Here is a 16,824-nt window from a genome sequence, read left to right as displayed (position 1 = left end):
CCTGCCAGGCCCTAAATGTGCCCGACCTGTAACCTTTCCCATTTTCCTCCAGTTACGGTATCTCTGGTACATTCTTTTTCCCTGAAAGGAAGCATCTGCATACCTCGCTGGGCTTGGCCTTCAGGGTGTCCAGTACGAACTTGTAGATCTGAGGCTCAGGCTTGACCATCCCAACCTGACAGGACTCTATCAGGAAGTCGAAGTGTGGGTTCAGCTCACACATGAGCTTGGCCAGGCTGTCTCTCGTGGCGCTGTCATCCAGCCAGTTGTTGGTGAGGATGCAGGTCACAAACCCTAAGCACAAAGTCACCCGTGAGCAGAGCAGCCACTGCAAACTGAAGCTCAGACAAGTAGAAGCGGCCAGAGCCGCGGGGCTGGGGAGGGTCCAGCGCTCCGTCTCTGCTACTGCCAACTCTGCATGGCTGCAAGCACCTCCCCAGCTCTCAGGAGCTGCATCCCCACGTCCAAACAGAGAAACAGAAACAGAGGTAGCATCGTCCCCTGGCTTTGTCTGCCCAACCAGGCAGGCTGAGAACCAGGTGATGCCGGAAAGGTGACACAAGGTGAGGCCTTTCCATGGAATATGAGGGAGCGATTATGGACATGGGATGGTGCTACAGTTTAAACGTGCTCATCAAAAAGCTTGTGCTGGAAACTTAACCCCCAATGCAAAAGCCTTGGGTGGAGGAGTCTAACGAGCAGTGATCTGGGCCAGGGGGCCCCTGACCTCATGAATAGATTAGTGCCCAATTATAAAATGGCTTAAGGCTGCAAATTAGATATCTTGGTCTCCAGCCTGCAGGCCTTCTGTTGCCCCTGCCTTCCACCATGGTATGATGTGGCATGAAAACCCCAAAGTCCCCTGATCTTGGACTCCCAGCCTCCAGAACTGTAAGAAATCAATCTTCTTTATAAATTACCCATTTTCAAGTATGCTGTTATAGCAGCACGAGGAGAACTAAGACAGATGACTTAGCCACAACTGTTAGAGTCCACTGGTAATAGGGTGGGACAATTTCAAACATGCCTATGAATAGGAGCCAGACATGGGCACTAAATAAATACTGAAAGAGCATGACCTTGTGTCTTAGATCATGTGACATAATCTAGACTTGGGTCACTTGGCTTGGTTACTCTGACACCCAGAGACTGGGAAAATCATGGTTGCTTAAAAGGTCTTGTTTTTAAATCTGGGACAAAAGGTTGGGTCATCACTAGTACTACTGGAAGGAGAGAATATGGCTCACAAGATAGTCACTGGTATCAACGGCTTGATTAGATAAAATCATGTCATTTTCCGGGTATTCTAATAATGCTATTTGTTGATGTTTGATAATACTTACAGTGGACCATGTTTCAAGAACAGTTTTCTGTCAAGGCTCAGAAGATCTGTGATCTCAAAACACACTTGGTCATCCATGGCGCTCACCCTGCCAATGGTTCTGGTATGGTCAGGTCAGAGAATGGCTAGTACAGGACCCTTACCCTTCTTTCTGAGATCAAGAGCTGCCTGAAGCATGGGGCGGTTGATGTTTCTTGCTGATATCGCCTTGCAAAAGATTTCGTTTATAGAGAAATTCTCGGGGAGGCGGATTCCAGAAGCTTCTGAGCGTTTCCTGCAGTTTTCTTCCATAAGTGGCACCCACTGTAAAAGTGAATCGAAAAGGGGGACCATTAGTGGGTGCAGCCACTCACAAAAGCTGTGCAGCACCTACTAAACGTGAACATAGGCATCCCTGTGACCAAGCAATTCCACTCCTAGGAATACACCGACTGGGAATGTCAACATCTGTTCCCCAAGAGACACGGGCAAAAAGTCCTCACAGCACTCTTCCCAAGAGTCCCCAACTGGAAACTACCCAGATGCCCTCTGAGCGGGAAATGGGTGTGGGGCACATTCACACACCCTCAGCAGCATCATTCCCAGGAGCCCTGTCTCCTCTGTGTGGGCTGCTAATAACAACACATCAGAAGCTGAGGGCTCAGCAACAACAGAAGTTGATTTCCCACCATTCCAAAGTCGGGGACATCCAAGGTCAAGGCGCCAGCAGGGCCCATTCACTGTTCCATAGATGGTGCCCTCTCACCTTCCTCCCACGGGGGAAGGGCTGGTGAGCACCGGGGTCTCCTGTCTAAAAGCACTCCCACTCAAGAGGGCTCCACGCTCAGGACCTAACCACTTCCTGAAGACTTCCCATCCCAATGTGAGGATTTAACATGTGAATTTGGAGGCCACAGGCATTCAGATGCTAGTGAGCCCCTGCCTGGAAGCTACATGAGTGTCCTCTGTTATGGGATGAATTATGTCCCCTCATAATTCACATGTTGAAGTTCCTACCTCCTGTATCTCAGGGTATGACTGTACCTGGAGACAGGGCATGTAAGGGGGTAACTTAGGTGAGAGGGGACAGGTAAGGAGGTCATGGGAATGGGTTCTGATCCTCATAAGGAGAGAGCAGGGCCTTGCTAAGTTGTTGAGGCTGGTTTCCTCTTGCCTCAACCTCCTAAGGTACTGGGATCACAGTTGTACATCCCTGTGCCTAGCTCTGTGGTATGTTTGTTACAGCAGCTGACACAGCCTTAGTAAACTAACATACTCACTCAAACATGATTTGTGGTACATACATATACATTATCATAGCAACACTACTTGTTAGAGTCCCAAACTGAAAACTACTCAAATATCCACAAATAGCAGAATGGGTAAATAGATCAAGATATAGTCACACAAAGTAATACCCCATAGTAGTGAGAAGAGAACTATCTGTAACTACATGCAGTGACATCTCTGAATCTCACATGTACAGTGTTGAGCAAAAGATGCCAATCATAGAGGAATTCCTTCGTGTGATTCCATTTACATCAAGCAAAACAGGCACAGGTGATGGGGAAAAGTCAGGTGGGAGCTGCTCTCAGAGGGGTCAGTGTTGGGGTGGGGCACAAGTGAGGGGCTACGATGCTAGCTGCGCTTCATTTCTTGGTTGGGTACCGAGGCTGCGAGTGTATTCAGTTTGTGACACGCATGCAGCTGTGTGCTGCAATGCCTCTCTGTTTGCACAGTACTCATAGGTGAGAAGCTAAAAGACGGCAGGCACTTCCAAGATCTGACTTTTCAAGCTTAAGGAGTCTTTATCATGGTGTAATTTAGCTTTCAGACCTCTCCCTCTAGCTGTGTGAGTTTCCTGGAGGTTATGTACTGACTACTAGAAGCCATGAAAGGAGTTAGAATGGGATGTGGGGTTTTCACAGCTGTTACTAACAATTCACCCTAGAAGCCCCATGTTCCTTGAAAATGCATAACTCTTCCTTCTTGCCCTCCCTTCCATCAATATTGTTGAAGCTTATTTTATTGGATAAATTATTTCTTCCCAATATAAACATCACAGTTTTCACACCAGTTGCCATGATGTGTGCATGAGTGTGTGTGGGGGGGTGGCTTAAGGTGCCTAGAGTACCCCCATAATAATACCACATTGGCCTTCACGGAAAAAGGCAGGCTTTTGCTTTCTATCGTGAGGGCTCCAAGTTCTCTGAGTGAGTGATGGCTGGCTGTAATTCATAGACATTATGTACACACAGAATTTTAAATCTGGGTGCTTATAAGCAGATTGTCAATAGCGTTTCTTCTTAGAGAAGCAGTAATTGAGAATTCAAGTGGCATTAGAGCCTGATTACTTTGTTAAAAAATAATTGGGGTTGTAGTAACAAGAATAACTACCGTTCTTTGAGCACTTACTATGGGCCAGGCACTGTGCTAAGCACTTCCATGTTTCATGATACTACAATAGGTAGTATCACTGTCCTATTTTGGCAAGATTGAGAATTTAAGAAATCAAGTGACTTGTGTGGTCACTCAGTCTGTAAGTGGGTCCTGTGATTCAAACTCTGGTCTCTGACTCCAAAGTACACCTATTAGTAGTTATTGAATTAATAGTCCCAGTGGTTCTGTCCTAAAATAGTTACTCTGACTATAGAGTTCCCTGGAATAGCTCTTCAAGGTCTCGGAGATGTCCCCCTGGTTTGACTACAGTCAAAGAGATTATAGACCAAATGCCCCTTCAATGTCTCCTGGCCTTCTGGGTGGTCTTGTGGCGACAGGACATTATGACACTGGGTGAAGACGTGATCCAGCCCTTGGGATTTGGTGGCTGGTGCAAGGCAGAAACAAGCATAGTGCGCCTACCCAAGGGTCCCGTGGTGTCCCCTTACCTGGGAAAACGTGATCTGTCCTTTCATGAGGCGAGCAATGGGGCCATCCAGGCCTTCCTTCAGAAAAGGGTCATTCAGGAAGCCTCTGGGGGACACAAGAAACACCACGGTCAGGAATGCTCCGCCTCGCAGCCCGTGGGAGACAGACAGGTTCATGTTCACAGTGGCCAGCGATGGGAGGCTAGAGTTCAGGGCCCTCTGTCCACACAGTGTCATCCAACATAAACCAAACAGTAAATATGCTGAAGGGGCAGCGGCCTGGGGGAAAGCCCTGCACGGAGATTGAGCTGGTGGAGCCATGGCTTTACAGTTAAGAAAGAGAATCAGAACTGGACCAGGGGTCATTACTGTCCTCAGCTCATTTGCCTAAGGAAGTGTCCCAGACGACTTTTTCATTAGTTCACATTCATTGAAAGGAAAGAAATAGTTCTTCTCTGGTTTTGATTATGTACATGTAATTTCTATTTTGTCTTAATCTCATTGTCTACATTTTTAAAACGTTTTTGGTGAGAGCTGAATTATAACTCCCCAGATTCCCTTGTTGAAGTCCTAACCCTGGTCCCTCATACCGTGACTGTGTTTGGAGACAGGGTCTTTAATAAGATTACTGAGTTAAAAGAGGTCATTGGAGTGGGTCCTAATCCAATATGACCAGGATTCTTATAGGAAGAGAAAATTTGGACACAGATACGCACAGAGGAAGATCATGGGGAGACACAAGAAGATGGCCATCCTCAGCCAAGGAGAAAGGCCTCCAAAGAAATGACCCCTGCTGACACCTTGACCATGGGCTAGTCACCTCCAGAGCTGCTCTCCTGTTAAAGGCAACCAGTCTGTCTTATATGTACAACAGCCCTAATCAAGGAATATGCCTTAGTTCTTATCAGCTGCGAATGGTAAGACAGCCACAACCATTTACCACCCCAGAGAAAGAGAACAGATATCTCCAACCTGGGAGTTTCATTTCTGATAATAGCCAAGTACCTTTCAACAGACTAACCCTTGTGCAAGTAACATGATAAACTCTGGACAAACTATTAAAAAGACTTATCTAACACTGCTCCACTGCCCAGTATCAGCAATGGCTCTGCCACACCCAGCAATGGCTCTGCCACACCCTTGCCATCAGTTTTTTTTTTTTTTTAAGTTTTAATAAGTTGGAATTACAGATCACCAAAATTCACATTTCCAGTGTATAATTTAACAATTTTTAATAAATGTATGGAGTTGTACAAACACCACCCTATTCCTATTCTAGAACATTCTTCATGCTTTTCAGTAGCTGCCCTCCAGGTTTAAGAAGCAATGCACAATTCAACTCAATGATCTTTTATTAAGCACCTATGGTATACAAGGCATTGTGCTAACTGCTGAGATATAAAAATGGAAAAATATGGCTGTCTGCTTGGGGCACTCATAAGAGAACAAGGGAGGTGACATGTAAAGATAGATTTACTCATTAACTCAACACAAAAGGGATGCCAGACCTCCATATATGAGGTCAATTCATTTTTCAACAAAGAAGTCACCAAAATTGAAAGTAAACAATTTTTCTTCAATAATGATGTTGGAACTACTGGACCTCCACATGGAGGGAAGACATCTAATCTCCCACCTCACACCATATAAACAAAGATTAATCTGAAATGGTTTATAAACCTATATGGAACAAAGACAATCCAGCCTTAGAAGAAGGTAGAATATGACTTTTAGGTAAGTAAAGATTTCTTAAAAGGACACAAAAAGTGTTCATTGTAATAAAAATATATATAAATTAGATGTCATTAAAATGAAGGATTTCTGTTCATCAAAGACATCAAGACCGTGAATGAGTAAAACAGAGACATGGGGCTTTTGCAGTATGTACATCTGTCAAAGGCCCAGTTTCAGGAATATGTGAAAAATTCCCAAACATCAACGAGAGCAAACTAACTCAGAGGGGAAAAAATGGGCGAATCACCTAAGTGTATTCTTCAAGAGAATTATTGTGGTTCATAAATATATGAAAAGAAGCTCAGTATCATTCTTCACAAGGGAAACCCAAACTAAAACCACAAAGACTTGCCACCACATGCCCACGAGCAAGGCTGAACTAGACAGACTGGCATTGCCATGCAGCGATGGAAATGTGGTAGAACTCACTGGAATTCCCTCACGTTCTTGGTGGGAGTGTGACTTGATAAAACCACTTTAGAGAATGGCATCTCTGCAAAACCTTTTTATATTGACATGGGCACAATCACAATAAAGCTATGAGGCACAAGCTTTATGTACTGATTAACATTGAAATATGCGAAATTAAGAAAGTAGAGATTGTATCAAGATAGCAAACTCAGGATATATCTATTTCTCTTTCTGATCAATCATCCCACTGAGATTGTTGCCAGAGTCCTAGGCCAGGGTGCCCGGACTTTGGGGAGTCCCGAAACACCAGATCTGGCCCCTTGCCCCAAAAGGAAACCAAATGCAAAAGTAATGACGAACGAGGGAAGGAATTTAATATTCAGTATAGCCACACTGGGAAGACAAGGGTACTGGTGTCCTCAGCCCTGCCTTCCAGGGGTGCTGACATGAGCTTCAAGTTTAAGTAGGGAAGAATTGGGATGGGGCAAGAAGACTGCATAGCAAAGTCACTAGTCCCACTTGGGGGGGAGGCAGTGCCATCAAGGGGTGACCTGCCTGCAAGGCTCCCTGTTCCTGGCAGGTTTAGGGCAATGACTGGAGACTTCTAGGGTGTTAGCATAACTGCAGCCTTGTTCTTTTTGCCCCAACCCGCTCTGTGAATACTGTTCTTATTCCCAAGAAAGAGAAAGTAGCCCGAGATAGAATCTACTGGCCTGGAGGTGTGCTAGTCTTTCCCTGTTCTCTTACTGAGAGATAGGGGACAACCTACAGGCTCCTGAAATGGGGACACACTGGTTTCCCTGTTCTCTCCTTAAGGAGATAAAGGGACATGTCAGTTTCCCTGTTTCCCCTCTGAGAGAGGAAAACTGCCTGTCTCTGTTCCCAAGAAACAAACTTGCCTTCCACAAGATCAGGAGATGCTTACTATGTTGGTCAAGACTAACTGCACCCCTAATGCGCGGCCATGATTCTAGCCTATAAAAGGTAACATTCAACAGGGAGTTGCTGCTCTGTCCCTCTCTCTGCGCAGAGCAGGCTCCTGACAATAAACCCGATCTTTATCCCAGGTGTATGTGTGTGATTAGTCCTGCCACTTTTCTTTCATAGGGGATCTGACACAGGACATTGTAAAAGCTGGCAGCTGACAATCTGTGAATTATAATGTTCCGGAAAATCTTGAAAATACCTTAGTTACTCCTATCTTGGTGCCTTCAGCCTTGGAGGGAACAAGAGAGGTTAGGTAAATCTAGAAACAATCCACCTGTACTGCCAGTTTTTAAATAGATACTCCTTAAGCGATTAACTTATCTATGTGCAGAGCTTAGCAGGAACTTGACCCAAAGTTTAAGGGGAAAAGGAAATATACAATATGAAAGCAGAGATGCCAAATTTTTATCTGTTAGTTACCCATCAGGCATCTGTGGGCCCATGTGAAGAGTCAGTGCTTTAGCAAAAGTGGACTCTATGTCCCTGTTACAAGATTTTACAAAAGATAACATTAAAGGGTTTCTCAAAACTTCAATAGTACTAAAAAACCCAAGAAATATAAATTATCAGACTAAAAAAAAAACCTCAAAAAAATCTTGGAGACAGAAGGTAAATGGGAAAGTACTAATTTGAAAAAAAAAAAAAAAAAAAAGCAGAGTCCAAACACAGGACAAATTCATTTTTCTTCTCCACTAAACCCCAGAGGAAGCTCAGACTCAGCGTTGGCAAACACCACGTGTAGAAAGTGGGCCTGGGGGGCTTCAGGGTAGACGAACGAGGGCTGTGTTTGCAGAGGCCGAGGCAGTCTCTCCCTCAACCGCCTCATTTGTTCCTGCAACAGATACTTATGGAGCGCCTTCTATGTGGCAGGCACTGCTGCAGGCAGCACGTGGTCACTCCAGGTAGGCTGGTTTGGGACTTCCCCAGCAAAGGTGCCTCAGGGCAGTCTGCTGTGTCCCTTTGAATCCTTTTCATAATAAGATTTTATTTACAAATTATTTATGAAATCAAAATTCTTTTTTTTTTTTTTTAGTTAAAAAAGGGAAGATGCTTCAGGAGCACATGAAATCTTGGAGGTGTGAAGAGCAGCGGAAAGCCTGGGCGCTGACCTGCAGATCCTGGAGGCATTCAGGAAATATCACGGAAACCGCGCACAAGATACACCCAAGTCCTACTGTCAGACCCTCTTTCGAGTTTTGCCTAACTGTATTGTTATGGGTCAAACTAGATGTGCCTTGTCCAGACAAACTCCTTTTTACCCTGAGACTCCATTTCATGTAAGAAATGTTTCTTCCATGAGAAAACCCTGCCTCTGCCACCTTCTGGTAAGCATGCCCTGTTTGACAATGCATGGCAGCTGAAAAATGTTTCCTCTATTTTTATACAATGTATTATTTTTTTTTAATTTTTTATTGTTGGCTGTTCAAAACATTACATAGTTCTTGATATATCATATTTCACAATTTGATTCAAGTGGGTTATGAGCTCCCATTTTTACCCCATATACAGATTGCAGAATCACATCAGTTACACATCCATTGATTTACATATTGCCATACTAATGTCTGTTGTATTCTGCTGCCTTTCCTATCCTCTACTATCCCCCCTCCCCTCCCCTCCCCTCCCCTCTTCTCTCTCTGCCCCCTCTACTGACATTCGTTTGTCCCCCTTATATTATTTTTCCCCTTCCCCTCACTTCCTCTTGTATGTACTTTTGTATAACTCTGAGGGTCTCCTTCCATTTCCATGCATTTTCCCTTCTCTCTCCCTTTCCCTCCCACCTCTCATCCCTGTTTAATGTTAATCTTCTTCTCATGCTCTTCGACCCTACTCTGTTCTTAGTTACTCTCCTTATATCAAAGAAGACATTTGGCATTTGTTTTTTAGGGATTGGCTAGCTTCACTTAGCATAATCTGCTCTAATGCCATCCATTTCCCTGTAAATTCTATGATTTTGTCATTTTTTAATGCAGAGTAATACTCCATTGTGTATAAATGCCACATTTTTTTTATCCATTCATCCATTGAAGGGCATCTAGGTTGGTTCCACAGTCTAGCTATTGTGAATTGTGCTGCTATGAACATCGATGTAGCAGTGTCCCTGTAGCATGCTCTTTTTAGGTCTTTAGGGAATAGACCGAGAAGGGGAATAGCTGGGTCAAATGGTGGCTCCATTCCCAGCTTTCCAAGATATCTCCATACTGCTTTCCAAATTGGCTGCACCAATTTGCAGTCCCACCAGCAATGAACAAGTGTACCCTTTTCCCCACATCCTCGCCAGCACTTGTTGTTGTTTGACTTCATAATGGCTGCCAATCTAACTGGAGTGAGATGGTATCTTAGGGTGGTTTTGATTTGCATTTCTCTGACTGCTAGAGATGGTGAGCATTTTTTCATGTACTTGTTGATTGATTGTATGTCCTCCTCTGAGAAGTGTCTGTTCAGGTCCTTGGCCCATTTGTTGATTGGGTTGTTTGTTATCTTATTGTCTAATTTTTTGAGTTCTTTGTATACTCTGGATATTAGGGCTCTATCTGAAGTGTGAGGAGTAAAGATTTGTTCCCAGGATGTAGGCTCTCTATTTACCTCTCTTATTGTATCTTTATACAATGTATTATTAAGAAACACATTTGTAAGATGTTCTCCATTTAGTTACCATTTTTTCTTGCACAGTATACTGTACCCTGACCAGGGTTATTCTGACCCATTCCCTACGTTGCTATGGTTTTGACTTACTGGTAGTTGGTGGTTTGGAGGCTCTAAGAGTGCACCCTACCTTCTGCAAGGGGCTGAAGGTTGCAGAGATGACTTGCTTGCTGCCCTTCCAACCCACAGGCGAATAAAGTCCCATGTGCTGCTTCAAGACTGACCTGGTGATTTATTTCAAATGTGCTACAACAGTATTAAGAATAAGATCTCTTATCTAGCTCACTCAAAGAACATCTATTGAGGGCGGGGGCTGTAGCTCAGTGGAAAAGCACTTGCCTTGCATGTATGAGGCACTGGGTTCAATCCTCAGCACCACATACAAATAAATGAAGATACTGTGTATCTATCTACAACTAAAAATATATATTTTTAAAAAGAACATTTACTGAATTCTGTAGCATGAATTTTAAAAGATATTTGACAACTTAACCGTCTCTACTTTTTAGTCTAGTGGTGCTGGGCAGACCCTCCACGATGATGCCATCTGAGCAATTATTCAATTACGCACATACAACTTCGGCATGGTGCCGAATGCTTGTGATCCCAGGGATTTGGGAGGCTGAGGCAGGAGGATGACAAGTTGGAGGCTAGCTGGGGCAAGTTAGCAAGACCCTGTCTCAAAATCTCTAAATTGCTTAGCGATGATGCGCCCTGCTACAGGATTCAATCCCAGGACCACCACCCCCAACACTACAGAAACAAAACTGCCTACAGGTCATAGGAACCTTGGGAGACCACACTGGCTCCTTCAGAACACTTCAGTCAGTTTTGGCTGCAAAAGAAAACATCATTTCCAGGGGCTGGAGATGTGGCTCAAGCGGTAGCGCGCTCACCTGGCATGCACGGGGCGCTGGGTTCGATCCTCAGCACCACATAAAAATAAGATAATGATCTTGTGTTCGTCAAGAACTAAAAAAATAAATATATATAAAAAAAAGAAAACATCATTTCCAGCACCCTAACTCTCAAGGACACTGGTCCAGATGGCCACAAAGGGAGAGCTTCTTTTTCTCACTCTGTCTGCTGCATGATGCTAGAAGATCTAGCACCCAGTCCTCCCTCAACCTCTGACTTCCAAAGTCCATGGCAGCCTGAGACCAGGACCTTGCCTTCAGCAGTTATTTATGGGTGTCCAAGACTTGTGGGCTCCTTACCTGAAGCCTCAGCACCAGGCTCAAGGCTCCCTCTTGTCCTCAGCTGGGCCCTTCATCCTCCATGGCAATGACCCCACAGAGTCCTAGTTGAAGCTCTTGTTCTCTCCGTTTCCAACATTACAGGGCTGTCCTATTATTCTATTGCTGGTCCATCTCCAAGCTCCCAAACCCTCAGTCTTTTGCCCCTATCAATTTACCTGATCTAGCACCCTGACAATTGTTTGCTGTGAATTAGAGCTCCAATTACTTTATTTCCTCTTCATCCCATCTCAGAAACCTTCCAGGACTCCCCACTGGCCATGAAGTAGGGGCATGCTCATCCGCTGACTTCCAGGCTGCACCCCGTGAGGGCCCGGCCACCTCTCCAGGCCCTTCTCTCCAGTTACGCTGCAGCATGCAGTGTCCCACTCACATTCCAGGCTTTCCGCCTCCTGGCCTGTGTACCTTCTGTTCCCCTCATCTGGGAGGGGCCCCCTCACATTCCCTGACAACCTCCTGTCAATCTTCCTCCTACACTTAAGCCTCTCCTGATTCCAGTGATCAGACCTCCTCCTCCCTGCTTTGAACCACTTAGAACTCTGCACTGTCTTCCTCTAGAACTCTGAGTTATCATACCAGTGCAACGGAGGCCCTTCTCGTTCACCTTCCGAATTAATACCTTCATGGTTGGTTCACAAATCTCAAGGTCATGCACTCTGATCTCCTGAGTTCAGCTAGTTTTGCTGTTGCCTGCTTTAGGGCAGCTGGGAATAATCCTAACAATGGTCACAAAGGGAGTGCATCAGCACAACACCAAAAAACAGCATAAGTCAATGCACTGATTTGTACATGCATGGAATTTTTGTAATTAAACAAATGCATCAAAAATATAGCTGCCCTTCAACCTTACAGGTTATCTAATGTAATTCATAAAAATTCATAGGAGAAAGTACTGTCTTATTTTATCAGCCAGATGACTAAAATTATAATAGGCTGAGCAAGGCTACCCAAAAGGAAGTGTCAAAATTGAGATATGAACTTGGGTATGACTCCAGTGACCAGTGCTCTTCTAGGTAGTCCCCACCTGGACACCTGTGTCTCATATACTCAGAAGCCATGCTCACTTCCACGTCAATGAGGTCACAGGTACAAGCAGACCTCACAGCTAGCAAACCTCACAGCTTATTTATTCTCTTTGTGTATTTCTAAAAAAAAAAAAAAAAAAAAATCAAATGTATGTGTCAAAATGAAGTGAAAAAGGATTTCCTATTTCTTAGAAAGGACTTCGAAATTAGGTCATTATCCCTTCCTCAGTTTACCCTTCCAGTCAATGACCTGCACTGGGTAAGCATGGCTCAGAGGTGTCTTTCCATTTTCAAATATGATTCTCTGTCCAACCCTAATTCTTTGGGTATGATTATTCTGATGTAGACTCTGTAGCCAGCTTATTTTTATTTTTAGCTATTAACGTTTACTCGCCCTGGACCGATGGATCTTTCCCAGAATGACAGCAGCCAAGAGAGGTGCAAAATCATAATGAACCAGAGGAAAGAATCCCAGATTGAGGGGGTGGGGGGCAGAAAAATTGGCCCCAGACCTGCCTATGATTAACATTGTGCAATCTGAAGCAAATTAATCCCCTTACCAAGCCTGTTTCCACATCTGTAAAAGTGAGGTTGCTCTAGGCTGTCTTTCGGCCTGGCTTGCTTGCAGACACTAGCCTTCTATGGTTTATTTAGGGTAAAGGTTAAAGAGCCCAGTTGGCCTTATTAGCATAACAATTCTAGAATCCTTAGATGGGAAGGAACTCCAGAATGCAAAGCTTTCACTCCTTCCCTCTGCTCCTTCCTGGGGCCAGTGATATACAATTTGCTCTTCTTTTTCTTTCTTAGTTCTTCCAGGGTGACCTACTTAACTTTCTTTCTTTTTAACTTTTAAAAATAAATACGCTTCTCTCCCCACTGACAGTAGGAGTAACACATTTGTAAATCTAAGTGTTGGAAAATACAAAAAGTTTAAAAAATAAAACAAAATCATTCATGATACCACCTGGAGATTAATAATGCCAAGGATATTTTGGTATATTTCTTCTAGACATTTTCTACATGCAGCTTTCTCCCCACAGTCGAAACCATGTTACATAAACAGTTTTACAATCTGGTGGGTTTGGATTTTCACATATTATAAGAAGATATTTTCTGCTGTCCGTGAAACACACCCTGAGCTCACATTCACTGGTGGATTCTTCCTGGTTTCCCAGTTTCCAGTGAGTAGGCCACGGGCTATTTCTGTAGTTCGCTGGAAGTACACTTGTCACACATGCCTTAGGATAGAACTTTCTTCTCTTATATTTTAATGAACCATTCCAACAGATAGAATTTAGCTCAGTGAGTAATTCCTCTTCCTTTCGGAAGCTTTTAATATAATGGGCAATTCTGGAGTTTTAGCAAGGCTTAATTACTTAGGATTTAGAACGACAATAGGTCCACTTTAACACCCTAGAATTTTAGAGCCAGGTAATTATTTTAACCTTTCAAGGGCCCGCGCCCTAAAGCAATCAGAAACCAGGGCTGCAAATCCATTTAAAAAAAAAAAAAAAAAAAAAAGCACTCCTCGGCAGGGGGTCCTGCTCCCGACCTAGGGAGGGCAGCGGCGCAGGGTCCCCTTACCTGGGCAGCGCCAGGGCCTCCTCCGCGCGGCCGAGGGTGCCGATGGCAGAGGGCAGCGCCAACACTCCATCAAGGTCGAACACGACCGCACGCAGCGCCATGGCGGCCTGGGCCGCGACCTCGCAGACACAAAGCGCGAAGACCTGGACGCGGGACCGGAGCCACCCGCGACCCGACCTCCCAGCTCCAACCCAGTGTCCAGCCCCGCCCCGCCCAGGTCCCGCCTCCACCACGCCCCCTGGTCCCGCCCGGTCCCGCCTGTACCACACCCACACCACGCCCCTGGCCCCGCCCCCTGACCCGGCCCCGCCCAGGTTGCTTCTGGCTGGGACTCTGCTGAGGCTCCGTCTCCATTGCTTCCCAGCGCCTGACCCTTGACCCAAAATCCCGCCTCTGGAGATTCCGCCTAAATGCAAGCTCTCCTCCCCTCCCCTCCGCGTGTTGACGGCGAACTTTCCAGACTTTTACCACTTTCAGGCAGTGCTAGGAGGAGACTCACCTGAGAAGGAGTTGGGGACATGGGGGGAGGGTACAGTCCCTTGGGGGAGATTGAAAGGGGTGTGTGTGTGTGTGTGTGTGTGTGTACACACATGTGTCCAAACACTTTCACATTCGATATTTGGATCCTGACTAGCATAGCTAGTAAAGGTCTGACTTTTGCTGAAGTCTTTTCTAGATCTGGTAGGTATGCTTCCAGACACCCACTATCCTGACTACCGCTGGACGCAGGCTCTTCTCATGTGTTTCTAGAATAAAAGGTATTGCTCTAGTCATGTCAGCCAGGACTACTTCAGCTCCAGTCTCTTGAGGTATAGAAGACAGCAATTTGGTCTATTTTCCGTTTGCACATTCTGCTTGAAATAATCCTCCCTAAGAAATGGGCAAGCCAATTTCCACACTGTTGGCTCTTTTATGTTTCAAGAAACACTAAAACTTCATCGGTAGGGCGTCCACCCTTGTGTCGGGGTTGTTGGAGCTCTCCTGTGTAATGCAGCTCTGCAAATAAAAACGGGCTTGGTGTTCGCTCCTCACTTCCAGGGACTGAGGACACACACATGATAGAGACCTCACTTTCAAATGTGTCATCTGAATTAATCAAAGACACCTTCCACCATGTAGTCACAAGACTGTTGTGAGAGACCGTCAGAGGCCTTACTGAAATCAAGAGTTCTAAAGCAGCGTTGGGGTCTGGCAACCACCAATCAGATTAACAAGAGAAATGGGCTTACTTTGGGTTGGTTGGTACTTAGCTGTGTGAATGTTTCCTTCTCCTGCTTCATAACCTCTTCTAGAATCCTACCTGGGACAGTTATTGGGCTTTTCTGAGATTCACATCTAAGGGCAAAGTTATGAACAATGTCAATTATTGCAACGAGAACTGAAAAAAAGAGACTTTGATTTTGGATGTGGATGATGCTGAGTGATATGTTTCGGAGTACTATCAGTGGAGTTTGGGAGGTAAGAGGTGGATTATTAACCTGGGCTTAAAGTCTGAAAGAGAGGTAAAGAAGGGAATACAGTAACTTCTCTAGAAGTTGGTCATCTCAAAGGTCAATCTGAGTGTTCTAAAAAGAGAAAGCAAATTGCAGCCTGACCCATAGAGTATGCAACCTCTTAAATTCAAATCTCAAACTTAAGACTTTCCTCTGGGCTCCAGATTTGCACATCCAACTTCGTATTTAACACCTCCCGAATGTCTAATAGGCATCTGCGGTGCACCGTGACTACAGCAGAACTCTTGATCCTTTCCCTCCTCCCTCACTTGCTCCTCCCAGGAGAGCTCACACCTTGCTAAGTGGCACCCTGCCGACTCAATTGCTCTGTGGGTGAAACTTGGAATTCTTCCTGACACCCTCCTCTGGCCTTGTGTTCTTTAATTCTTTTCCAGTGGGGCCAAGGTAGTAGCTTCTGGTTGGGAGGTGTTCTCTTAAAGGCCCAGCTTGGAGCTTACTTCTACATTTCTTTCAAAGACTTTGTGGGACTTTCTACCCTATTCAACTCTTTCTTTCTCTTTCTGTTTGGAATAGCTGCAGTGATTCCTGTTGCCTATATCTGAACTCTGAGTAGGTAAAGTATTATTTGTGAATATCTGAATTTGTCTGTAAAAGTGGCAAAGTGAAGATGAAAAACAAGTCTACAGAACTGGACTTCATAAATCCCCCTTTTGAGAAGAAAAAATAAGAAACTCTACTTTCAAAGGAGAATTGTCTTTGGTTGAGAGAAAGCTGTGGTGCTCTCACATGGACCTTTTGTTTATTCAGGAGCAGTTAACTAGCTGCTCTAGTCTGGTGCCTTGTGAGTTGCAGGAGTGAATGGCTTAGGCACAGATTAAAGGTCTCCTTGTGCTTCACTGTGCTCTGCCCTTTTGAGTTCTGCTGCCCAAGATTCTGGAGATAAGGGCTCACTCAGATGGGGTATGGGAGCTGGATATCTTTTTGAAATGCAAATCCTAACTATGATTTCTGGTAATCGAATTTTATGAAATGTGTTTTAGGTGACAGTATGAAATCATAAAACAGGGCTAGTTGTGAAAATCATAAATGACACCTGGTGTCAATCACTAAACTCTCCAAGAACTTATATGGAACTCAACATGTTTCCTTGAGCCCCTTAAGTTTTGTTGGGGATTTCCTTTGGTGGTTCAAACATTTCGAGTCTGCCTCAAGCACAGCATTTCCTGGGCTCCCCTGATGCTGGTCATGTGACATGGGCTCTGCCAGTTGGGTGTGCTGGCCTGAGATTTGGGCATGGGAAGGGGCAAGCAGAGGTGCAGCTGTGGGGCTGGAACTAGCACCTAGCTTTTCTAGGGAGGCTGAGATGGAGCTTCAGTCTGGTCCTGAGTGGACTCGGTGTCCAGCAGGTGTCAGAGGGAAGGCTTTGTTAAAATGACACCATGGCATGCTCTGTTTTCATTGTGTCGTTCTTGGTTATAGAGTTTCCAAACCTGTGTTGCATCCCCCTAAGGTTCTGTGAGTTATTGGTGTCCTTAATAA

General features: G+C 44.9%; 1 protein-coding gene across 3 annotated transcripts in view; it reads right to left on the bottom strand.

Annotated features, from left to right (window-relative positions):
* The window catches only part of Ephx2 (epoxide hydrolase 2), a 44,283-nt gene extending 30,256 nt beyond the window's left edge, over positions 1-14,027 (bottom strand). For 2 of the 3 annotated variants that reach the window (XM_058578786.1, XM_058578787.1), the window contains exons 1-4: positions 13,832-14,027; positions 4,210-4,294; positions 1,486-1,645; positions 104-294 (exon numbers count right to left, since the gene is read on the bottom strand). In XM_058578786.1, the coding sequence (XP_058434769.1) occupies positions 104-294; positions 1,486-1,645; positions 4,210-4,294; positions 13,832-13,932 (537 nt within the window). In that variant the 5' untranslated portion in view covers positions 13,933-14,027. The remainder of the gene's footprint in view (positions 1-103; positions 295-1,485; positions 1,646-4,209; positions 4,295-13,831) is intronic. The other variant, XM_046442945.1, reaches the window with a different exon arrangement.
* Between the last annotated feature and the right edge of the window lie 2,797 nt (positions 14,028-16,824).

The sequence above is a fragment of the Marmota monax genome, unplaced genomic scaffold (assembly GCF_021218885.2).
Source record: "Marmota monax isolate L192 unplaced genomic scaffold, Marmota_monax_Labrador192_F-V1.1 WCK01_AAM20220418_F8-fsc00344, whole genome shotgun sequence".
NCBI lineage: Eukaryota > Metazoa > Chordata > Mammalia > Rodentia > Sciuridae > Marmota > Marmota monax.
Note: the sequence above shows the minus strand (reverse complement) of the source record. Positions and strands in the feature narration are given on the sequence as shown.